This window comes from Rousettus aegyptiacus, unplaced genomic scaffold (genome assembly GCF_014176215.1).
Source record: "Rousettus aegyptiacus isolate mRouAeg1 unplaced genomic scaffold, mRouAeg1.p scaffold_m13_p_12, whole genome shotgun sequence".
Classification (NCBI taxonomy): Eukaryota; Metazoa; Chordata; class Mammalia; order Chiroptera; family Pteropodidae; genus Rousettus; species Rousettus aegyptiacus.
In genome coordinates, this window is record NW_023416287.1 from 18,002,237 (window position 1) to 18,028,527 (window position 26,291).

Below are 26,291 nucleotides of genomic sequence, written 5' to 3' on the forward strand. Positions count from 1 at the left end.
CTGTTATTAGTGTCTGGTCAGCACTGACTCCTAAATACTGACTTAATGAGTGATCACCTTATATCACATCTGGATTAAATTTTACTACCCCCCTCCCCACCAAAAAAAAAAAAAAATTGGTTCATTTTTCTCTTCCTGCCCTCCCCCCATGGGTTCCCTGGCTCTTTGGTCATTTATACTTTTAATCTACTTTACGGAATAGATGAGGCTTAGGATGTTAGAGTGGGAGTCTCAGAGATTCTCTATTAAATGGTTCTCAGTCTGAAGGGACTCAGTTGTGTATAATTTGAAACATCTCCCCAGGAGATTTCTGATGCTCATCTCGGATTAAGGACTGTAGATCTTTGGCTACTCTTTCATTTCTGTAGTGAGGAAGTGGGTTCCCAGAAAAGTTAATTGGTTTGCCTGAGGTCATGCAGCTAGAAAACAGCAGGATGAGGACCCAAACAAGGGTGTGCTGAATCTCAGTCCGGTGTTCACTTTACTATACCATGATATCTCCACCAAATCAACCTCATGGCAGCTTCCTTCTCCCCTGTCATATTACCAAGGACTTTCAAAGACCAAGAGGACAGCTTTTCTTGAATTTAGAAGTATTCCACTTCACTGCTGTCCCAAGTCTGAGGCCTCTTTTATTCAGAATTTCTAATCCGATAAAGCAGAAGTTTCCTACTCAACAGGACTCTCAATAGAGATTAAGGGGGAAAAAAGACAAGGTGAGAATGCTAACAATGTTCAGAATTTGTTTCTTTTTCCAGCATTTAGAGTCTGAATGTCTCCACATCGTCTGAATTTGCTTTGATTGATTTTACAATTATTTTTCAGAGACTCCTTGCTTCTGTTTTTTTAAGAGTAGAGGAATACGGAGACTGAACACTGTGCTTCAAGAGGTTGGGCAGGGAGACTAACAAAGGCGGTATTATACTGTGCACGGCAAAGCCAATAAATGAATTCAGGAGACACCTAGATGTGTTTCTAGAGGAGAGTATGAGGGGGAGGGGTCTGGTGAAAAGGCAGAAAGGTGGGATTAAGATCAATTAAAATGGGGCCAGCATTTGGATAAGGGGACAGTCTCTTCCTGTTTCCACCATTGCTTAAAATTTCTCATTCTGCTTAGTTGAAAAGTTAAAACTAGTCTTTACCATGTACCTCAGTCACCCTCCCATCCCCCACTCTACCTAGGAAAGTAACTTAGTTTTAAGGCTATTTTGGCCTGATACAGCAGTGCTTATTATTTGAGTGCTACATCTATTAGAGGTTCTAGAGAATCATAGACTGTTAAAACTGGAAAGGAACATTGAAATAATCTAGTCCAGAGATTCTCAAAAGTGTGGACCCCACACCAATAGCCTTAACATCACTTAGGAACTTGTTAAAAATGCATGTTTAGGGCCCCACCTTGGATCTGCTGATCAGGAACTCTGGAAGTGCGACCCAACAATCTGCATTTTAACAAACCTTCCAGTTTGAGACTTACTGCTCTTGTGTAAGTTTCATTTTTAACTGATAGAGAAACTGGCTCTGAGATAGCTGAGTAAGTCTAAGTTAGAAACCAGCTGAAGAGCAAGATCTCAGGTCTCCTGATTGCCTGCCGTGCCTGCTAAGAAGAGCAAGGTCTGGGTATGCCCGTGACATGTGGAGGTTGAGAATTCCAGCATAACACAGAAACAGCTCACCAATACTAATGGCTAACATTTATTGAGCATGTTCTCTTTGCGGTACCCTTTACAAGTACCATTTGAATTTTACACCCTACAACAATTTTACAACAGTCTTATCTGTGAGATAGGTAGTAGTTCTATCTTTATTTTACAGATGAAGAAACTAAGGCTCAGAGAGGTTAGTGTATTAGTTTTCTGTAGTTACTGTAACAATTTACCATAAACTTGGTGGCTTAAAACAACAGAAATTTATTCTCTCATAGTTTCGGAGGCTAGAAACCAGTTTCACTGAGCTGAAATCAAGGTATTAGCAGGGCCAGACTCCTTACAGAGGCTCTAGGGGAGAATTTGTTCCTTGCCTCTTCCAGTTTCTTATGGCTGCTAACATTCCTTGGCTTGTGGCCACATCACTGCAATCTCTGCCTCTGTGGTTATGTTACCTTCTCTTCTTCTGAGTTTGAATGCCCTCTGCCTCCCTCTTAGAAGGATCCATGTGATTACATTTAGGGCCTGTTTGGATAATCCAGGATACTCTCCCCATCTGAAGATTTTTAATCATAGCTACAAAGTCCTTTTCTGCCATAAGTCTTCCAGACTTAACAACATTTATAGGTTCCAGGAATCAGGATGTAGAGATCTTTTGGGAGATCATGATTTAGCCTACCAGTCAGATAATTTAATCAGACTTACACAGTAAATATGGCATTTCAGATTGGAACCCAGACTCTAGAATCCATCCTCTTAAATCACTACTCTGTACTCTCTGATCATTACTAAAAACTATAGCTCTCACGTAAGCATTAAGATTTTAAAATGTTGTTTCCTTCTTCCTCTAACTTTCATAACTTTACTTGTCACATAATGCTGAACCTATAAGTTCTTTAGTATCTCTGTATATTATTGGTCTTGGCTTAGTTAAATTGTCAGCTCCTAGAGGGCAGAGGTTGTATCATTTTTTAATCGTTTTTTATCTTTTTTTAAAAAAAATGGAGATATAATTCATAAACCATAAAATTCAATATTTTAAATGTGTTTTTTTGGGTAAATTCACAGTGTTATACAATCATTACCACTATTTAATCCCAAAACGTTTTCATCGCTTCAGAAAGAACGTTGTGCGCATTAGCAGTCACTCCCCATTCCCCTTCCCCCAGCCCCGGCAGCCACTACTAAACTTTCTGTCTTTATAGATTTACCTATTTTAGGCATTTCATATAAATGGAATTATATAATACATGGCCTTTTATGTTTGATTCCTTTTACTTAGCACAATGTTTTTAAGATTCATCCATATTGTAGCATATTTCAATACTTTATTACTTTTTATAGATAGCCTTGTATGGATTATATCACGTTTTATTATCCATTCATCAGTTGATAGATATTTGGGTTGTTGTCGGGTTTTGGTCTTTATGAATAATGCTGCTATGAACGCATTCATGTATAAGTTTTTGTCTGAACATGTTTTCATTCTTTTGGGTATATACCTAGGAGTGGAATTGCTGGGTCACGTGGTGACTCTACGTTTAGCTTTTTGAGCAGCTGAGATACTGTATCTTATATCAAGTTATTTGAATTCCTAGAATGACATCCATTGTTCATTTGTTTATAATGAAATAACATTCTCACAATATAGAGTCTTAATCACATTTCTCATCTTGCATGGTATAATGGAAGGCATTTTGGCCAGCGCGGCCACTCTCTGGGTGAGCTTGAGTAAGTCAAATCACCTCACCTCTCTGGGGAGGAGAGCTAGATGATTTCTAAATTCTCTTCCAGACTTAACATTCTGCAGCTCTGTGAAAGTCTGAAAAGCTAGCGTTGTATTAAATCCCAGAGCTTATGTTCTGTTTTTTTAGCAGTTCATCATTCTCTGTCTGATTCCTGTTCCCAGACACAAACAAGGTTTTACCCATCTATCCATTCATTTTACTGTGGCCTGCTAGCTTCCAGGTACTCTGCTAAGCACTGGAGATACAAAGATGACAAAGATTCTGTCCCTGACTCCTGAGCGTAGTAGAAGAAGACAAATATATAAACAGGCGATTGTAGTATTAAGAGATTATGATATTTAAAAATTTCTGAAAAGGCCCAGAGGAGAAAAACTTGGGGTAAATGACATTCAGTTGTACCTTTTCAGATAAATGCTTGCTAGACAAGAAGAGCATCCCCAGCAGAGGAACAGTGTGGTTAAAGGCAGAATGATGTGAGAGGACAAAGTATGTTTGCCTTTGTTTGGTGACTTTGCCCCTTGTTTTCTTGCAATGGTGAAAGCAGACTCTCTCTTTGTCCAGACTAACTCCATTTTGAGATCCTTCTGTGTCCAGTATTTGCAGACTCATTAACTAAAAAGGTCTGCAAAGTAACATATTTTATCTAAGTCTTAGTTACCATAGATCTTCTTCCCTGTTTCTTTAGGGGATTTCAGACTCAGTTTCTAAGGAGGTTCACTGACTAAGGAGCCTTGGTCAAGATTTGGGTTTTCTCCATAGCACCAGCTTAGTTTGGACTCTTACAAATGCCCTTTCGTCCCCCTAAGGGTTTTAGTTATATAAAAATATTAGGAACATAAAATTTTACAATATGATCAGCACAGCGCAAACTAAATTTCTAACCTTTGACTAGAAGCATATATGGAAAGCTTTGTGTTTTAAACTGCTCCCTTCCCAGCCTCCTAGCCTTCATGAGAGGTCATTGTACAGCTCTTTCCATGGTCACTGTTCTCTTCCCTTTTACTGGAGGGCAAAACTAGGGCAGAGAAATAATTTTTATTCACTTCTGAAAGGTTACAGTAATAAAGAAACTCTTGTTAACATCAGAGAACGTTGCAGCCAAGAGTTTTCACAGTCTGGCATTGTTTATTTTACATGTAATTTGGAACCTTCTGCACTCTTAAAATATTGGCACAAAAATGTTTTAACTGTTGAAGTACTTCATTGCACAGCAGTAGTGTGGTGTCAGAGGGGCAGCAGGGCTCTGGAGAGCTGTTTGCCTTGTTCCTGTTGGAGAGAGAAGTGGTATAAGCGTGCGTATGTGTGAATGTGTGTGCAAATTCACATCTGCTCGTATATAAGCCTCAGTATTTAGAATTAAGAACTTTCTCTGCCATGATGAACTTATATGCTTCCTTTTATTTGACAATGAGAATGGTATAGCAATCCTGCTTCCTTGTCACCATGGCTACCAGAAAGAACAGAGCTTCTCTTTAGATCTTTTGATATAATTTTCATTATCCCCTTTCTCTCTCACACACACTTTATTACTTAACTCTCTTTTTTTTTTTTAACTTTTGGTTGAGGTACATACTCTGGGCCAAACTCTGTTCCAGGCATTTTTTTTTTTTTCAGACACCATCTCATTTTATCCTTACAGTGAGAGGTGAGAGTGTCTCCATTTTGCAGTGTAGAACTGAGGGGCAGAAAGGTTAAATGCCTTGGTCGTGGCTACCATAGTAATTCACAAATCCAGATCTGATTTTAAAATTTTTGTTGTTTTGGCCTTACCACATGCCTTTTATTATAAGGCGACTTGAACCTTTTTTTAGAAGTAGGTAGAATCTAAGTAATAATTACTGAACTAATGACTAACCCATGCATTGATAGGAGCGAAGTCACTCTGTTACATGAGATAATAATACACAGAAATGTCTGGCTCCATCAAAGGGTTTTTGTTTTTGTTGTTTTCTTAGGGTGAAATTAAGATTTGAAAACAATTGGGAAGAATGCTAGACTGGTGATTGGGCTTCCTTAGTTCCAATCTCAACTTTGCTCTCAGGATTTGGAGTACCTTCTTCCCCCAACAGACTCATGTCCTGTGGGCTTAAAATAGAGCTGTTTATTAACTTAGCTTTCATTGAAACTCAGGGATTCCTCAGTTCCAGCCATGCTCTCTGTGACCTATTTGGTCTGGGCATGGTGGCCTGCTGCCCTATAAGCTATTTTTCCTCTAAATCTGGTACTTTCCTTTTTTGGCTTCCAAAACGGAGACTTGGCAAAAGAGACAAAAGTTATCCACGCCAGATGAGCTCTGCAGAGCTGTCACCAAAGCTAGGACCTTCTTTAGGAATCTCTAGCAGGGTGCTCCTTCCCCTGCAGGAGTTCCACTCCAGCTCCAAGAAAAAGATACTCTGCTGGTATGTATGTATACCATGACTACCATGATGTATGTATACCGTGACCACCACGCCATGACCTTCTATTAGAGCCAGCCAGGGGCCCCTGCCCCCTCTGGCCCTGATCCACTTTTTAGTGCCCACCAGTAGAACAAGAAGTGCTTAGAACCTTTTAGCCCTTCTTTGCTCTCTCCTGTTTTGGAAGATACTTACCTTTGGCTTCTTGATCCACAAGTACAGTCCCTATGACAGAGAATCCAAATTAGTACATACATATGTGATTTTGGGCCCAGGAAATAGGCCATTTTCCCCAAATTTAGTGAGGGCTCCTGTGTTCTGCTGTTCACCTATAAGATGTGGGCACTTTGTGCTAAAGTGTCCAAAGGCCAGCACTTAGTTTCCCAAGCATTTACCTTCCATTGCATGGGCTTTGGAGTCAGATATACCTGGGTTCTAATCTCTGCTCTGCCACAGTATGGCCTTGAGACCCTGGGCAAGTCTCTTTACCTCTCATTGTCTCCATTCCTTCCTCTAAAGATAAGCCACACATAGTGTGTAACTTAAACAATATGATACTAGTAAAAATTTAGCACATTGCTTGGAACCTTTTAGGAACTTGATAAAATAGGCATTATATTTGGACCTTTTCTGTGACACCTGACATAGGCTGCCTTATTTTAAAAGGATTTATTTGTACATCTCTCATACCTCACTGGATTCAGACTTTCTGGAGGACAGAGATTATATCTTTCATCTTTGTATCTCCTGTTCCCCCTAGCACGGGTCATATGCATAGCAGGCACTCAGTCGATGTTGGCCGAATCTGTTAGGATGACTTGGACGGCAGGGCAGGCATGAGTGTTTTAGTTTCTCCATCTGAAATCTGGGGAAATAATAACCCCTTATTTTGGAGCCTTTGAGGACAATTTAAAACGATATGTGTGAAGTGTTTGGAGCCCTTTGAAAGGAAGGGACTGGGGAAATTAATGGTGTTTTTGCTGTTCTTGGGAAAGCCCTTTGTGGTTCCCAGCGAATAAATTACTTGGAGTGAGTTTTCTAACACCTCCTACTCTGCTCTGTTCACTGAGGCTTTTCTTTTTTTCTTTTTCTCTTTTTCTTTTTTTAATAACTGCTTTAATGCTTCTTTGCTCTGACTTATAAAGATATATATTTTTGGTTTGGACTTTTGACCCCTTTCTGCTCTCAAGAGAGAAATTTCTATCAGAATAATAAAAGGTGTAAACTGTGTGTGTTGCCCCTTTTCTGGGCTGCGAGCAGTTCAGCTGCTGGGGTTAAGAATCAGCAAGCTGGTGGTGTGTGCGTGATTGTGGGGGAAGTAAGAGACAATTCCCATTAAGTGCTCAGGGGCCTTCAAGTGTCTCCCACACTGCTACTTCTCATCCTTGTCCCATACCCTTTTGCTAAGATTCTTTGGATATCAAGTAAACTTCATCTTTGGTATTTTGGGTATGTATATTTATGGCCATACCTCTTCTCTTTCAGACACAGACAGTGTTTATTGTCTGCTGTGCATTAGGTCCTGGGCTGAGTCGTCTGCCAAAGAGCCTCCCTCTAGAGGAAGGAGAGGATGAGAAGTTTGAAAAACCGCTCACTAGTCTTGGGTACGGAAGAGTAGGGTCTCTTCTAATGGCTGGGATCCACCACTAAATAGCAGACTCAGATCAAGAACCTGGACCTTCTAAGAGACCTTCAAGCTTGGACAAAAAATCTGAGAAAAGAATTTTCCAACGCAGGGTAGAATTTACAGAAGTGAACAGCAGTTTGCCAGACTTCCTATTTATTCTCCAAGCCTCTCTTGCCCTGTAGCCCTGAAGAATTGACCCTGTTCCTACTATCCTCATGTCAAAGGCCCAGGAGAGATTAGAATGGTTCGGGGACAAATGTTGGATTCAGAATATGCTAGAGTTTTCTGGTGTGAAGCAGTGGGTAGATATGGATGTTAGAAGAATCCCACTTGGTATCGACCCCTGGATTTCTAAAGGAAGTCCAGACTGCTCTGGCTGATGGCAGGAAGGCCCAGGCAGGGCTAGCCCTAGCTGGTCAGAATTGCATAGCAGTCAGTGTTTATATTTTGTGCCATTTTAATGGCCAGCAATCTCTTTGAAGCTTGACAGCCTCAATAATGATCCTAATTCAGCCCTTTCCAGTTGAAGACACTTGATCCTGGCAAGACACGTGGTTTGCTCAGTGTCACATACTAGTAGCAGAGACTAAAGTCATGTTGATTCATTCTGTTACTCTTTTCATTACATTATACTGTGAACTTTGCTATTCCCTAGAGCTACTGTACATGCCCTTCATTTTATCTTTCTATCTTACAGACAGACATTTTCTGACCTTTTTTTCTTAAGGTCAGTTCCAGTGTCTAGCACAGTGCTTAGTATATAACTGGCCTTCATCAAATCTTAGTGAATTGAATGAATGAATGAACTTAAAGAGTCCACCCAGGCCCTCATTTTCTAGAGTGGGTTCTCTACTGCTACCTCACCTGATAAACTAATCCATATTTAATTGTTAATGGATGCTAATAAGATAATGGTTTAATTGTCAGACGACATTTGTATTTTAATGAGGGCTTTCTGTAAGTAGTGTGTTCAGAAAAAGGAATGATTGCAGGAGCTCTGTGAGGAGCTCTTGAAGTGATGCAAGATTAATGATGCCCCTCACTTTGTTCTGCCACAGAGTAGGCAGCTGTCTGCTCCTTTCTCTTATGAGTTTAGTCCCTCAATGGGCACTACTAGGAGTCAGTGGCTCTGCTAAGAACTGGATGGCTGTGTGAAAAAAATATGGAACCTAGGGGTCAGACCCAGGATACAGTAGAGCCAGACAGTGATTGCAGCTGCCCTAAATGTGCTGTGAGTATTTCTGATTCTATTGATGAGGCAGCTGTAATACTCCTCTTTCCTGTTGTTTCCCTAAAATGCTGGGCGAATGACCCTGTGGGGATTGGTTACACCTGTAGGGGCCTAGCTGGAAAGGAGGGACCTCTTTCTCCATGTTGATTGCCATTTGTTTAGTTTCTCATTTCTGAGTGGCAGTGTTAAGAGCCATAACTGTGATAGGTCTGGTCTTCAAAAGAACAAGAGGAACTACAAGTAGCCCTTCTTTAAAACACTTAAAACCACTTAAAAAAAAAAAAAAAGGTAAAACAACCACTAGCAGGACTTCAGCTGTCTTACTGATACACATATCAAGTCTTGACCTAAATTCACTGTCAGCATCTTCACTGGCCCCCTTGCCTTTTTATCTCACTCTTTTATCTCAGATCCATCCTGCAAATCATTCAACAGCCTGGCTCATCTTTCTAAACACACTTATATCAAGTACTCATCACACAGAAACCCACAATAGCTCCTTGGTGCCTGCTAGATGTGCATCATACCCCTGAACTTGTCTTCAAGGCTTTCTATGATTCACCATCATTTTATTTTCTTTTCTACCTGCAGAACTTTTCTTCCAGTCTCTGCCTGTCCATTTTCTACTGACTCCCTCCTGAAATCTTCCCTAACCACTCCAGGGTTACATTTGTGTTTTATTCTACCAATATGGTTATAAATTTCTTAAGTTCAAGGATTATGAGGCATCCTCAAGTAACCTCCTCCAGGCCCAACACAGAACAAGGCATAATGTTTCTTGATTCAACAAGTAGTTTTGTTGCATTGCAAGAGGGCTCCAAGGGAAGAATAGAAGTAAAGATAATCGTTCAAAAATTGACTAAGTATTGAGACATGTGGGCTATGTATATGAGTAAAACATGTTCTGAGTAATATTTTCTTGATTAATTTTCCTCAGCTAACCCACTAACCCTTTCATCCAGCATGGTGATGCAAAACAGAGTGGCATATATAGAGGCATGAGGCTTCCCATTCTCCCTTGTAGTCCCCAAATGCTCTACACCATCATGAGGTGTTCACTCAGTACCTGCTATGTGCCAGGCACTGTGCTGGAGATACAGATGGGACCAAAATATGGTCTTTTTCTCTAAGAGTTTATAGTCAGTCTTCTGTCATCTGTCCTTGGTTTTGTCCCTGGGCAGTTTCTCCTTTCATATCAATGCTTCGCTGCTTTAGCAGCAGCAGGTTCCCACCTATGCCCACATCTGTACACCACAGCCCTGGGAAGTTCTCATTTTAAAGACCTTGAGTGACAGGATTAGGCTGTAGCACTAAATTATCATCTAACATTCTATATATTTTATTTTGCTTACTGTGTCTCATCCTCTTTCCAGAATGTTAGCCCTAAGAGTTCAGGATGTCTCTTTTTTACTGCTGTAGCCTCAGCTCCTAGAACAGTGCTTGGTACATGATTAGCACTGAATGTACATTTGTTGAATGATGGAGGCTTTATGAATTTTTTTCCCTCTAGGTTCAGTGGCTACATTAATTTGTATGGCTCTATTAAGGATTGTTTCACTCATTCACTTATTTATTCAAGGGACATTTTTGGCCTTTACTTACATGCCAGTCCCTCAATGCTATTGGTAGAGAGTACACTAGAGAGAAGTGATCTTACAGGGCTTACAATCTAGATTATGCCAAGAAGAGAAATACAGTTGACTCTTTCCCAGGTTAAGTTCCAAACTAAATGGATGAACAAGTAAGATATGAGCTCACCTATTTGTTTTGTTTTTTCTTTCTGCAAACTTCCTAGAGAAACTTTCCCAGAGCAGGGCTAAGAGTGATGGCAAGATGGTGTAGAAGACTAGGCAGCCCCCAGGTACTGAAGACTGCCAAGCCTACTTCTCAGGTGGAGGAGTGGGTTGGGTTTGTAAACTCCTTTCCCAGGCAGCATCACAGCAATTGAGAGTCCTTGGACACTGAAGCCAGACTTTTTGGGCTTAGGTCCATCCCAGCGATGTGACCTTTGACCTTGGTCAAGGTTGTTAATCTCTGTTCCTCAGTTTCCTCTCTGTAAAATAGGGATAGCTATAGTACCCATCTCAGCCTACAGTATTATGGAGGTTAAATGAGTTATCACATTTGAGACTCTGAACAGTGCTTGAAGGTTACGTAGATGTTTGCTGCTATTAATTTTATTACTTATTAAACATTTTTATCTCACGTGATAATATAAAAAGAAAAAGGAAAGGCAATTTTGCATCGTTTTCATGGAAAAACTAAGACTTAGAGATTTGTCTTTTCAGAGTCACAAGGTGGGGAAATGGAGCTCTTGGGCCCAGAATTAGATTTCAAGAATGTTTCTTAGTTCAGGGTGGGACTTGAATACAAATCGCTAGAGAGAGCATCTTTTTAAACAAATACGCTATTCTAAGCAAGTTTTCCTTTTTCCTTTAGATAAAATGTTTACCCTTTTAAGAATATTTTACTGAAAAAAAAAAAAAAAAGAGAGAACAAAAAGAATTATCCTAGAGAGAGATGGTGCCACTGTCAGAGCTCATAAGGCCAAGTGCCCGTTCTGTTTTCAGGGAGTTTCTGAACGTCATCCCTTCCGTCACTCTTGCCTCCTCATTACCCAAGCAGGAGAGATTGTATCGCTCCAACCCAGAATCTGGGCTCAGCCATTCTCTAGATACTTCCACAGGATTCTGTAAGATATCAGCTGAATGGCAATTCGGTTTGAGCCTTAAAGGGATGTTGGACTAGGAGTCAGAAGACCTTGTTTCTGTGAACATCTCAACCATCTATGAGCTGAGCGATAATTGGGAGAGTTTCCTGACCTTTCTGAGCCTTTGTTTTCCTCATCTTTACAACGGGGAACAGTTTTTTTCTCAGATTACCCCAGGGTCAGTATTGTGGAAATTGTATGGTTCTGAACAGTAAGCAGTAAGGAATCGTCAGTGAAAGACAAGCATTCTATGACCCATGGAGAAGAATGGAAATGTCCACTTTACTGTTTGGAGCTGTAGACTTTATTCTTACCTCCTCTGCCCAGCTGGAGTCACCAGTTAACATATACGATTCATTTCATTAGGGTGGCCCATCTCTTTTGCTCCCCGTTACTGCAGAGAGAGAGAGAGAGAAGGTGGGACTGGTTGATGAAAGGGCTAGGAATCTCAGTATCAGGAAGGGGCTACATTTTGGATCCTCTGAGAAAATCTTGCTATCCAGGCAACATGATACCTGTCTTGAAATCACTGAGTGGGAAAGGACTCTGGCCGGGGTCAGTGAACTCAGTGCTGCCTCCAGGTCCTCTAGGTTGTTTAGATCCTCAGCACTCAGGACAAATGACAATGCCCAGGCTCCATCAGCAGAGAGCTCCCTAACTTGTTAATTACCCATTTTTCACTATTTGGCTTATATGTTTATATGTTTGAGATGGCCAGTATTGATGGGGAACACACATCCCATGCATCCTGTAATTTTCCACTGTCCCCAGTCTGTGTAAATTTAATAGAAAATCATTAAAAAAGCAAAGTTGTGCCTGCAGCTTTTCTGCGCTCATAAATGTGGTCATGAGGTCCAGGGTGCAATTGGGAGCCTGCAAGTGTCTCGGGAAAGCTAAGGTGTGTCCTCATCTTCATGCTGACAGTAGTCAGTTCTCATGGCTGTAGATAGAATGCAAAAGATCCAGGGGAGTGATATCCACTAACATGTAGTGAACAAATTACTGGAAAAGGGGCTCAGACCTGGTGTGCTATACTCCTGCTCTATTGGAGATGCCTGCCGGGCTCAAGCTGAATACACATCTTGCTCATATTACATCTTGTCCAAGTAAGATTTTCCATTACCACAACATAGGAGACATTGAGGGCACGGTTATTGCTAAAACCCTACAAGACTGGTTGTCTATGCTTAGTGCTGCCAGGGTCAGAAAGTCATCAGCTTATGATTGCATGTAACTGTTGAATTCTTTCTTCAGCTAGCATTCAGTGCAGTCTGATTATGTGCAAGTCATGGCCATACCTTTTCTCCCATGCATTCACTTGAAAATCATACCCTGTGGCTCCTGCTGTAGACATTTCTCTTGAAAGCATTCTTACCTTTTTATTCCTCTTGCCACTTATATTAATTTAGTTCCTTATCAACTCTCACCTGAGCCATGGCAATAGCCTCCTCTGGTATTTCTGCCTCTGGTTCTTCCCCCAACTTCATGGTCTGCACTTGTAGCCTTACTTTTTGAAAATAAATCTGTCCATGCAACTTCCCTGTCTTAGAATTCTTCGTCTTTTCTTCATGAGGCATTTAAGGCTATTTACAATCAAACACAAACTGCCTTTCAAACTCTACCTTCTCCCTTTTCCCATCATGAGCTCTTTGTTACAAAATTTCCTGCAAAAATGCTATCTTATTCACCTCTCTGTGGCTTTGCACATACCATTCTTTCTGCCTGAAAAGTTCTAATTCCTGTTCACCTCTTAATATGCAGAATAATAAATGTTGCCTCATCCCTGAAGCCTTTCAGTCCCCAGACTCACCATTGCCATTTTTTACATGCAGTATGCTAAATGTTTTAATCATTGGTGTGTGGTATATTTCACATGAGATTACAAACTTCTTCTTGAGGGCAGGTACTGTGTTTTGTTTGTCTTTTACCTCCAGCATGTACCACAATGCCTAGAATATGGTAGACACTCAATATGTGCTTATTAAACATGTGCAAGGCAATGTAGAATTCTGAACCCAGACAGTTTATGGTCTAGCAAGGAGCATAAATTACTTCATGATATTACTACTCAGAATGGGATCAGTATCATAAAAGAAGCTTTAATATATACATGAGTAAGTCATAGATTGAAATATTTGTGGGAGAAGAACTATTTGTAATTGGAATTTTATTTGGTAAAATATACATAGTATTTATCATTTTAACCATTTATAAGTGTACAGTTTGATGGCATTTAATACATTCACAATGTTCTGAAACCATCACCACTATCCCCAAAACTTTTTCATCATCCCTAACAAAAACCTCTGTACACATTAAATAACTCCCCCATTTCCACTCCCCCAGCTGCTGGTAACCTTTGTTCTACTTTTTGTCTATGACTTTGCCTATCCTAGGTACCTCATATAAGTAGAATCACAATATTTGCCCTTCTATGTCTGACTTATTTTACTAAGTGTAATATTTTCAAGGTCCATCTATGCTGTAGCATATATCAAAAATTCATGACTGGGTTATGTTCCAGTGTGTGTGTGTGTGCGCGCGTGCACGCACGTGTGTATACACACAGATATACACACCACACCACATTTTGTTTATTCATTTATCTCTTGATGAACACTTAGGTTGTTTCTACCTTTTGGCTATTGTAAATGATGCTGTTAGGAACATTGATATACAAACATCTGTTCCAGTCTTAGCTTTCAGTTCTTTTGGATATATATTTAGGAGTGGAATTACTGGATCAGTCAGAGAGTAGCTGTGTTTAACCTTTTGAGAAGTCACCAAACTATTTTCCACAGCAGCTATACCATTTTACATTCTCACCAGCAATGCATGATGGTTCCAATTTTTCTACATCCTCACCAATGCGTATTTTCCTTTATCTTTTTTTTAAGAAATTATAACTATTCTAGTAGATGTGAATGGCATTATCCTTTGCTGAGACTTCAGTTGGTTTGGTAATTGGTTCTGCCTTGATTATTGGCCATTAGTGAGCACTAATAAACTGTTTTCACTTTCCAAATCTTGTGTTAAACAACAGAAAACCAAAGCCTGACCAAAACTTTCATGCACTGGCACTTGTTAGCAGGACATAAGCCCTTTCTTAAACTTGGAATTATTAAAACAGAATGGCATTTCTTAGGAAGTTTCCTAATTATTCTTTCTTAGCATTTGTTATAAGGCAAGGATCAAAGCTTTGTTTAATTATCTAACCTGTTCACTTCAGAGAGTAAGTTGGCTATTATCTTGGTACAGAAACCAGTGACAGAGAAAAACTCAGTTGTCCACTTCATGTTTTCTTATCTTTGCAGTCTCTAGGTCCTTTTTCTGTTCAATCAGAAGTTCTCCTTTTTACTTAAAACTGATGTATAAGTCTTTTAAATCTAGAACTCTAGCAAGATGCTAGTAATAAAACTAGAGGTAGTCTTGAAACAATAGAAGAGATTGATTTTAGAGGGATGTGAGGTTTCAGAGGCCATGTGAGGACAGACTAAAAGACAGGAGTTGGGCCTCCTTAGGTTAGAGTTGTGTTTGAAAACCATAAAAACAGCAGCAGCATACACACAAACTTGCTCAATCCCTCCCCAAATCCTTGTACTCAGGGCACTTTCTTGAAATTTGTAAAAGTGCATGGGCATCAATAATACGAGAGGTAATTATGACAAATATTATATTGATTCCTTATACAGTCATATGTTAAACAGTGTGCCATCTTTGCCCTCAAAGAGCTCACAGTCTAATGCAGTGGGGGAGTAGGTACACAGCCTATAAACAGGTTATTAAAATAGTACAGTAGTCTACGGTCATGCCACCTTGAACATACCTGATCCCGTCTGATCTCGGAAGCTAAGCAGAGGCGGGCCTGGTTAGTATTTGGATGGGAGACCACCTAAGAATACCAGGTGCTATAGATGTAAAAAAACATAAATAAGTAGAATTAAATAGTACAGTAAGTTTTCCTGGTAGAAATATTAAAAACTAGAGAAGGAGAAAGCAACAAGCTTTGGAGGACTTGAAAGGCTTCAGAGAAAATAAAGTGATGACTTTTCTGTAAAATGAGGATAATAACACCCCTTTTTTTAGGGTTGTTGTGAAGATTGAAGAGATTACACATATAGGGGTTATAATACAATTGCTGGCACGTGGTAGGTGTTCAACAAGTGTTAGCTCATGTTATTATGTTATTATGGAGAGGTTTTATTGAATTGATGAATAATAGTATATCCTTTGATTGTACGCAACAGAGACTGACTTATGCTAATTTAAGCAAACGAGGGAATGTATTGTAGGGTAACAAAGCTCACAGAATGGAAAAGAGAGTTTCTTAGTAGGGCTCAGGAAGGAAAGATACAAGGAAGCTTAGGGATCCTAGTTTTAGGAACAGGAACTTAGTATAGTCTCTTTGGGATAATCCAACTTCAGCTGCCTTTTCTCTTTGGATAGCTCTACTTGGAAGTGATAGTCTGATTAGATTAGTTTGGACTCTGTGCCCATCTCTGTGATGAGGAGACAGGGTTCTAGGATCAGCATCCTATCAACTCGTATGGAGTTGCGGAGTAGGTCCCAGTACTAAGGAAGGGATGCAGAGACAATGGGTGATATTCACCTCAGTATCAGAGTGTACCTCTAAGATCTACTGATCCCTTGAGGTTGATGATGGATGCAACCAGGGCAACCCATGGAACAGCCTTTGGGTATTTTTATTGGCTGTAGAATCTTGAATGCCCTGGCTTGTGATCAGTGTCAACACAATGTGACCATACCTATCTGACATCCTTCCTTGAAATTTCTCTGGTTTCTCTATTTATTCTTAAGTATGATAGTTAAAACAAAGACTCTTATAATAATAAAGACCAAAATTTGACCTTTGTATGTGGCGTTTCTTTTAACATGTTCAGTTATGACTGTCTTTTCACATTTCTCATTTATAAGCTCATGATCAGGGAGATTTGCTCTGAGACTTTAGTATGTCTACCTAGTCAAACCCTTTTTCATCCTGTTATTTATTTATTTTGGTCTAGACATACTACTGTGCATTCGACCTTGTTGAATCGCATCTTATTTCTAGGATAGTTTTTCAACAATTCAGATTTTTGCATCTTGTTTTCTAACATACTAAAATTAACAATTTTAGCTTTTTGCTTGTGTGACTCTCCATTTCCGATGGTCACATCAAAAATGATGGTCATTAGAAGCAGAAAGTTGTGACAGTATGGAGAAGACACTAGGTTTAGAGACTGGCTATCTGAGATATAAGTCCCAGTATTGTCACAAGCAGGATGTGACTTTGGTGAAAGTCACTTATCATTTTTTGCTTCTGTTTCCCTTGTTTATAGAATTGGGACAAAAGTAGCAGTGAGTCTGGGAGCTCCCGAGGGCAAGGTATGGTGGTGAGACACAAATAAGATCACATACATGAAAACATTTTCAAATCAAATGAGACGTATGCTCATTGTTGCTACTATCTCTATCATAATTATTATCAGTGCAGATTTCCAGTGGAGACCCCCAAGAATTGTTTCCTTTAGGACTTGGCACCAACAGTGCTATTGTTAAAACAATGACTCTTTCAAGCTAATATTGACCCCTCTAACTGGAGTGTGTGTGAGACTTGTCTTGTGGGATACAATCAAAAACTTCAGAAATCAGAGTAGATTATAGCTCTTATCTTCCTCTTACCTGTATGTCCTGCGAAGAAGAAAATTAAATTGGTGCGATAGTTTGATCTTCTCCAGACCTTAATGTAACCCATCACCTTCTTTTCAACATGATTATGGACTGACTGATGTGTTCGAATGCCTTAGGGCTATTTTCCAGCCCTAAGGAAAAGTCTCCTATACTTTGTGACCATTCAGAAATTAAGGCTACTGGTTCTGCATTTCTACCTGCCAACCATGTACCTTCTCTAATATACACAGGCACACATTCACACACACATACACAGGTAAATTAGTTTTATTTGTTGCATTTTATAATCATTGCTAAAAGACCCTCCGTGGATCTTTTAGTCATAATGCGAGTAAATGAGTTACATGCACACTTGTGTATTTGGTCTCTCCATGTCCCTTTTCTCTCTGTCTACTCTCACCTGTTTCTGTGTATCTCACATAATATTGCACACTGAACTAATTTCTAGCATCAAATTTGAATAGCTTGGCTGACGTTCAGTGCGCATAGCCTATTGCCATGCAGTGACTGTGGACCATGGTGTTGCTACTGCGAAGCACTGCCGATGGCATTACTGGCTACTAGAAAGACAACTAAAACATGACCTATGATCTTTTGCACTGTATTTTAGCCTTATGATGAATTTGATGTATTCCTTATGCTTCTGTCAGCACCTCTAGCCACCCTTTATTATTAGTTCATTCTAACAAAATTTTATCGGCCTGCTACTGTTAGCAACTTTGCCTCAAGCTAGTAGCCTTAACGCTTGATTTCACCTTCATACTCATCAGTTCTTGTGGTGTCCATACCAGCCTTCTTCCGTTCTCCCCTCCTACACCATTATTATACCAACTTTCTTCCAGTTTTCCCAGGAGTGGGGCTTAGCTATACTAGAAATGTTTGTTGTATTAGTAATTAGCCACTGATGACCCATCTATGTGGCCCGTCTCTAGCCACCTTTTGAATTGGGATTCTCTGAGTTGTGTTTACCTAAGATCACATTACCACTTCTTAGCTCTGCTTCTACAGAAAGCTTGAGGTACACAAAGGGGCACACAAAGGGGCAGCCACATTATTGAAGGTGTTCGTTCCAACAGAGATAAGCACTAGAGTTAGACTACTGATGTATCCTGATCTTGACTCATTATTTCCTGGCCGTGTAACTTTAAGCTTCCCAAACCTCAGTTTTCTTTTCTCTGACGTGGAGATGGTAACAGTACCCATCTCACAGAGTCGTTGTGAAGGATTGAGCGAGCCCATATGTTTAAAGCTCTTAGCACAGTTCTTGGCACATGGTAAACAGTGAATTGTGGGATCTGTTTCTGGATTCAGATCACTTTTGTGGTACCTGTAGACAGGGGAGAGAGGCTACTTTGTAGAAGATATAATTTGTAAGCTGAGTCTTAGAGGATAAGAAGGAGTTAGCATCCCAGTGGATAAAGAAAGGAGGATTCCCAGCAGCAGTATGCTTAAGGGCTGTAAGAGAATATGACACATTTGTGGAAATTGCTTGTAGTTTACTCTGACTGAAGAGTGGATTAAAGTGGGGAGGTAGAGGAGATGAGGCAGGAAAGACTACCAAGAACAGATCACAAAGAATCTTGCAGAGTTCGTTGAGGAGTTTAAACTTGATCCTTCATCAGCCCCCCTATCCACATAATCTGGTCCCTCTGTTAAGCAGTCACATAAATGTCTTTAAGAGCAGCAACAGTGAAAAGGGGAAAGAGGGCAGTGAATTGGCCTCAAATGAACTGGCATCTCTTTAAAGCTAATATTTCTCCTTGAGAATACTACATTAATTAAACATGTACCTTGTAAGATTCATTATTGCTTTACTTGTGCTCCCTTTTGGTTGTCTCATTCATTAATCTGCTGATTAGTAACCCTGAACTCTTGCATCCCCCCACCCCCTTTTTTTTTTGCATTCCCTTTTTAATATACTATGCTGTTCCCCCGGGATGTAAACTCCAGGACCCGTCCCTGGCCTGCTCATGTTTGTTTTCTTTGCCCCTTGTGCCTGCCTCTGCTATAACATTTGTAGTATGTGTTAAGTAATCCTTAAGGTAACATTTTTATTATGTCATAAAAAGTGCATGGCAAATATATTATAACTCATGGACTTTGTTTAAAAATGAACGGATAATTTATTGAGTGTGTTACATGAGCCTTGCTCCCCTCCCCATTTCAGCTGAGACTTGCTGCTCATTTAGCCTAGCCTCCTATTGAGTGCTCCCACCCTGTGACAAGCTGGGAAAGCAGGCCCATGGTTGGCTAGAAATGACATCATAGTTTATGTACTCAATAAAAATTTAATTAAGTCATTACAGGAATTGCAGTCATCATTTAACCCTCTGATTTCTTCTGTTTAGTTTATTATTAAACATTCAGTAATACCAGTCACCAAATCCTGATGGCTTATAAAATATCTGCATGAATTTTAATAGCTTAAATAAATGGGAAAATATGAGTAACTGATATAAAAGCAACCTTTTCCTTGTGGTGGTGGCGTATGTATGTATGGGTTTTTATAAAAAGCAAAGCGTTATGGAAAGGATAAGAGTTTAATAAGAAAACAGCCCAATGCTATCGGGGGCGGGGGGGAGTTTCTCCCGTTTTGTCCATCTGTGTATTCATGGGCAGGGTGCTCCATATAGGATGATCTAGCAGTGGGGACACAGCCTGTACACCAGCAAACAAAAGCTGAAATGAGAAAATAAAATCTCAACAGAGGTTCACCAGAGGGAATATCCAGTCTCCCTTAGCTTCTGGGCTGGATAGAAGGTCCTGGAGGGGTGAATCCAGTAGTTCAGGAAGCTGCTCTCACTTATGCTCACCTGTTGCCTGCAGATCATGTGTCTGCACTGATTGAGCTTCTACCCTCTTCCAGGAAGGGCCCTTTTCATGATCTAATCCAGCCTGGGTGATGATATCCGAAAACCATTCCTAGCTGTGGCAGCTTGCCATCTCTCAGAGTTTACAGATCACCAGAGGTGGAATATAGGATAAGGAAGTAGAGGAGCCTTGCTAATAAGGAATTCCACTCCTACTCTCCATTCTTGCTGGGCAATAGCCAGCCAGAATGCAGGTGCATCCCAAGAGGAGAAAATATGTTCATATGTAAGTAGATCTTGCTGGAGAGCAAGACCCCGAGGTTTGTAGGTTAATGTGTTGGTAATCTTTGGAAGTGCCCTGTAGATGGTGAAGTAGGAAAAGCACTTGTCCAGAAATCACGTTCTAATCCTGACCCTGACACTAACTCAATGTGTGATCTTGGACAAGTCTTTTCTCTTTTTTGGATCTCAGTTCACCATTTCCTCAAAGGGATCGAGCTAGGTTATTTCTGAAGGCCCTTCCAGCTCTAAAGCCTGCTTGTTTGATGAAACACATAAACCAGCTCTGTGAGCAGTTTCAGTGAATGTTTACCTCTGAGAGATGCTCCTGCCTTTGTTTGACATTTCTGACGTTGTCCGTTTCTGGCTCTGGTTCTTCTTACACAGTTAGGAGAACAACTAGTTGCGGTGTAGCGAGAGCCCCAAAATGAGTATCAGCAGGTCTGGGTTGTAGTGCCACCTTCACACTGCAGAAGGAATTATCTTTAGCTCTGGCTTCTTTCATGACTCTTCCTTTTGCCTGAGCCTGTCCTGGAAGAAGGCTCAGTAGAAGTTGGGCATTATATGAAATTTCAGAAACATGGAAGGTACTCAGCAGCAAAAAAAAGAAATAAGTAAATGAGTGTTATTGGCTAGAATATGCTATGCGTGGCACTCAGACGTTTGTAAGGATTCAGTCATTAGCACGCCAGTTTTAAACCCTGCTCTGGGCCAGGCCTGGACTGGGTGTTGGGGTTGCCAAGATTAATCAGAGTTCCTTACATCCGTTGAGTAGCTCACAAGACTAGTGGGAGAGACAGGTACATAAGCAACTCTAAACCACGTTATGCACCCAGTGGGAGAAGTGTAGACAGAGCTGTGGGAACATGAAGGATGGATGGCTTATTTGTCCTGGGTTGAAGGTGGGGTGGGGAAGGTCATGGATTGTACTACCAGCCTACATCCAATCTCATATTTTCCAGTCTTGAGCTTCACAATTTTCCTTTCTTTTTTGAAAATTATTCATGACTGTAAAGTATTGGAACTGATTTTAGTTTTGTGTAAACAACTCGAAAATATTTACTCATAATTCCTTGCATTTGCTGAACACTTCACAGTTTACCAAGGTTTTCAACATACATTATTGCATTAACGAATGAATAAATGCTAAGTCAAACCAGCCTTTGTGTAGGACATTTAAAAGACGACAAAATAGACTCAGAGGTTACTTGACTTACCCAGGATTACATCTCACGTAATAGAATTATGACTTGAACTCAGGTTTTCTGATTAAATTCTTCACCACTCCTTCCCACCCTTCTTCAAAGACCAGGTATAAACCATGGGATTAAATCATTCAGTTTTTGATTTATGTTCCAAAATAAAATTATCCTCCTGGAGGCAGAAACCTGATAGAATGTAAGGCACATGAACTTTGGAATCAGACTGACCTGGATGCGAATTTCAGCTTTATCACTAATTTGCTGTGGGACCTAAGGCAAATCACTTCGCTTGTCTGAGTCTCAGTCTTCTGTGTCTATAAAAACATGACTATAGTATATTGACTTCTTTGAGTTCTGGTGATGATTAGAGGAGATGATGTCCATAAAGCACCTGGCCCTTAATAAGTACTCAGTAAATGAAGAAGATGATAGTGGTCATGGTCACGGTCGTGGTTGGGGAGGGCTGTTAAGCACAAATCTTATTCTCCATACAAAGTTCCAAATGACTTCTGGTTGTCTCTAAAACCTGTCAGTTTAAATATTCGAGGAGTCCTTACTACATATTACATATTAGACCAGGCTTTCTGCTGGAATCCCAGAGGAATGAAAGCTGGATCCTGCCCTCAAGCATATTCCTGGAGGTCGTATTCCCAGAGGTCCGTAGGTCAGAGTTTACTCCATTCAAGACATTCTAGGCTCTGAAGGCCTTCCTGGCCATTCTTTGAGAGGAATCATACCAGGATCTCAGTGGTCTCACTGGTCTTGCATTTCTAAAATAGTCTCTTAACAGAAACTGTCTAACAGCTTCAGCCCATCTAATTCTCCCTGCCCTCACGACCTTCGAGTTCCCCCTGTCTCCTCAGCATCTGAGAGTCTGCCTCTCTTCTTCCTCTTTCCACCTCTCTCATTTCTTCTTCTGTCCTTTTATTACAAGCTCTTTTGAGTGATTCCTAAGACATTTCCTGACCTGGACCCAACATATCTTTCCAGTGTTTCTGCCCATTCACCCTCCCTGGTACTCCCTCAATTTTTTTTCCTGCTCTGCACCTTTATATACTTTATTCCTTTCGTCTAGAATGTCCTTTCTTCTCCCCCTCTGTCCTGTCAGACTCATCCTCCTCTGAGGTCCACTTAATAAACATTACCTCCCAGAGAACTCTTCTTCCCCAGCTCCTCCAAGCAAAGATATTTGTCTTATAATTCATTTGTGGCTCACCACTTTGGAAATAGAATTTGAGACAACACATTGCCGGGTAATTAGAGTTGACCCTTGAACAACCTGACATCGAACCCATGCTCAGTCAAAAATCTTCATATAACTTTTGACTCCCCAAAAACTTAACCACTCTTGGTATTCACATGGGATTCAAGGACCCCTTGCATATACCAAGATCCATGAATGCTCAAGTCCCTTATATAAAATGGCATAGATCAATACATACAGTTGGCCCTCCTCATCTGCAGACTCCCAGTTGTGGATCGAAACAGTATAGGTACTTATTGAAAAAAATCTGTGTTTAAGTGGACTCACACAGTTCAAACCCATGTTCTAGGGTACTGTAGTTTTTATGTGTCTATTTTCCTATACTAGACTGTGTGCTCCTCCAGTCAAGGAACTGTTTCTTCTACTTCGTGTTTATAGCAGTAGTCCCCAACCTTTTTGGCACCAGGAACCAGTGCTCCTATGAGAATCTAATGCCTGATGTTCTGAGGTGGAGCTGAGGTGGCGATGCTAGCGCTTTGGAGCGGCTGCAAATACAGATGAGGTTTCACTCGCTTGCCTGCCACTAACTTCCTGCTGTGTGGCCTGGTTCCTAACAGGCCACAGACAGGGGGGTGGAGGGGGGGGCTGGTTTGTAGGATCTAGCACAAAGCCTTGACACGTGATTGGGGCTCAATTCATTAAACAGAGTTACTACTTTTTGTGATTTGACATCAGAACTTAAAAGAAGCTGTCAAACTGAAGAGAATCCTGACAGATCAAAGAAATGGGGACGGACTGGCAGTTTGACCTGTTAGGGACCCTCTGACCCTCTCTTCTACTATAAGCGTGTGACAGCTCAAAGCCAAAAATCCCACTTTTTGGTTTGTTCCTTTCTTTCATACTTCTGTTTTTGCCATTTTGTTTCTGTAGGTTAATCCCTATATCCTGAAGAAGAACATGATGGTTATGACGAATAATTTCTATGCAGCAATCTTGGGATATGATGAGGTAAGATCATTTGTGAAGCCTTAGGCAGAACAGTGGCTTCCCCCAACAAAGGCTTTGGTAAGAGCCTTTGAAGGAAGCTTCAGGAGCTGTCGTTACCTGCCATTATGGCTTAGTATTTATTTCCTCATCTATATTGGCAAATAGAATGAATATGCCTAGTTTGTGTGAGGGAAAAAGGGTGCTATATCATATGGTCAAAGCATTCAACTAGTCACCATTTGTTGAGGGCCTATGGGGAGCTGGATGGAGTGACAAAAGCGAATCAGTCACTTTCTCAGCCCCTGGTGCCCCCAGAGAGAGGAAGACATATGTGCGTAAATAGTATTATCTAGCAGACAAATTACACACTTTTTTTGGCTTTAATTATTAAAGCAGTGCATACTCATTTTAAAAAATTCATAAAACCATATACAAGTGGTTGCAGTACAAAGTAGAAAGCCCCTTTTCTGTCCTACCCACTTCCTAGTCACAGAGGAAAACTGTGTTAATAGTCAATTGGGTGTCTTTCCAGATATTAGCTGTGTATACACAGAACCTGTGTATTTTCTTTATGCAAATGGAAGTTACACTATATACACTTAACTACAACTTGCTTTTTTTACTGAACACTATGTCTTGGGCATTCTTCCACATCAGAACATTTAAATCTATCTCTTTTTTATTATAAAATATATATAACAAAATTTTAAATGTTTTAACCATTTTTAAGTGTACATTTTAGTGGCGTTAAGTACATTCATATTGTTGAGCAACCATAACCACCATCTACCTCCAGAACTTGTTCCATCTTCCCCAGCTAAAACTCTGTACCCATTAAACACTGATCACTCATTCTCCCCTGCCTCCAGCTCTTAGTAACCACTATTCTGCTTTCTGTCTCTATGATGTGGACTATTCTAAATATCTCATGTAGTGGAATCATACAGTTTCTGTTCTTTTGTGTCTGGCTTATTTCATTTGACTAATGTCTTTAGGTTTCAACCATGTTGTAGCATCTTTCTTATCTTTCCCTCCTTGTTATTATGGAAATTTCAAACACATAGAAAAGTTAAAAGAATGATATGATGAACACCTGTGTGCACACCACCAGGATTCATCATACCTCATCTTTTTAACAAATCACATGCTTTTATGCTCATTTTGTGGTTACCTCTGATTTATCACCTCTTCTGGGAAACGGTCCCAGAACTTCCCCAGGCTCAGCTCTTTCCGCCCTCTCTGGACTCCACAGCCTTTGCTACATTAGTGTTAACTGCCATCGTGTCTGGGCGAGGATTTCTTCTGGGTAGTGGCAGTGTCTACTGTGTGTGTATTTCTGTTGGCTAGCATGGTACTTGGCACGTAGTAGATGATGAGTGAGGAATGGAGGAAATACATAAAAATATGAAAGTAAGAAATTAGAGTTCCGGCTGGAGGAAATATTATCAACCTGAAGATATAATTAAAGCCAGGAAATAAGCTTACAAAAAAAGTACGTTAAATGACTTGCTTAGGGTCATAGAACCCTAAGTTTCCTGATTTTCAAACCATCAGATATCCTCAAGTATAAGAGCAGTTTAGATTGCATACCAAAGACAGCATTAATTTAATATGAACTTTGCGGGAGTGGGGTGGGAGTTGACACACTTAAATCTACACATTGGTTGTTAAATGAGTACATTCTGATTTCAAAAACCTTACAGCACATAAAAGAATGAGGTGTAGAATTGAAGAAATAATAATTTTCTGTTGGCATTTGTTTGAGGTCTTTATTGCAGGCGCTCAATTGATTCCTTTCACCAATATTAATAAAGATGTTCTGAATTATGTTTCTTCTCTGTCCTTCATCCCAATCCATTTTGGCAGAGCCGTCTTACAGACATGCCTGATCGTGAGTCACCTGAGGTGCTTTTTAAATCTTAATTCTTGAACACCTCTCTGAAGATTCCAGTTAAATAGGAGTGGGGGCTGGTATTTCAACAAGTACCCCAAGTGACTCTTAAGAATAGGAAAGTTTGAGAACTGTACTAATTACCAGGGGCACTTTTTAGAAATACCAGTGTTTGGGCCTTATCTCCCAAAAGTTCTGACTTAGCTGCTGTAGATAGACATCTGTAATTGTAAAAGTTCCTCTAGGTAATTTTAATGTGCAATTCTAGAACAGTTTTTCTTAAATTTTAATGTGCATGTAAATCACCTAGACACCTGGGTAAAATTCAGATTCTGCTTCAGCAAGTCTGGGGTGAGGCCTGAGATTCTGCATTTCTAATAAGCTCCAGGTGATATAGTTATGGCACTTCTGCAAACCACAGCTTTTAGAGCTGTGTTGTCCTATCGTAGCCACATGCAGCTATTTTGATTTAAATTTATTAAATAAAAATAAAAATTTAGTTTTTCAGTCACAGTAGTTACATTTCAGGTGCCCAAGAACTATGTGTGGCTAGTGGCCACTGTAGTGAACAGTGCAGTGTAGAACTTTTCTATTGTCAGAAATTTCAGTTGGACAGTGCTGTTCTATAGCACCCTTTTCCTAGAATACTGTTTGGATTGTGCCCCAACCCTGAACACTTTTGGAACCTTCCTGTTTTCTACTACATTAGATCTAGAGCCCTCCATGGAACTTCAGACCTTCTCTGAACTGTCCCCATTGTGACATGTCCTATCCCCGTTTATCTCCTGTTTCTTGCCAATGTATATAGCCTTCTCACCGAGTGAGGCCTTTTTGCCTTACTGACCACAGACATGCTGCTCCTGATAGAG

General features: G+C 40.3%; 1 protein-coding gene and 1 pseudogene across 2 annotated transcripts in view; both read left to right on the forward strand.

Annotated features, from left to right (window-relative positions):
* LOC107500791 (ubiquinol-cytochrome-c reductase complex assembly factor 1) overlaps positions 1–26,291 on the forward strand; it is an 84,902-nt gene that overhangs the window by 50,988 nt on the left and 7,623 nt on the right. For both annotated transcript variants that reach the window (XM_016126401.2, XM_016126402.2), the window contains exon 8: positions 23,475–23,552. In XM_016126401.2, the coding sequence (XP_015981887.1) occupies positions 23,475–23,552 (78 nt within the window). The remainder of the gene's footprint in view (positions 1–23,474; positions 23,553–26,291) is intronic.
* Positions 15,157–15,275, forward strand: LOC118610223 (annotated as a pseudogene).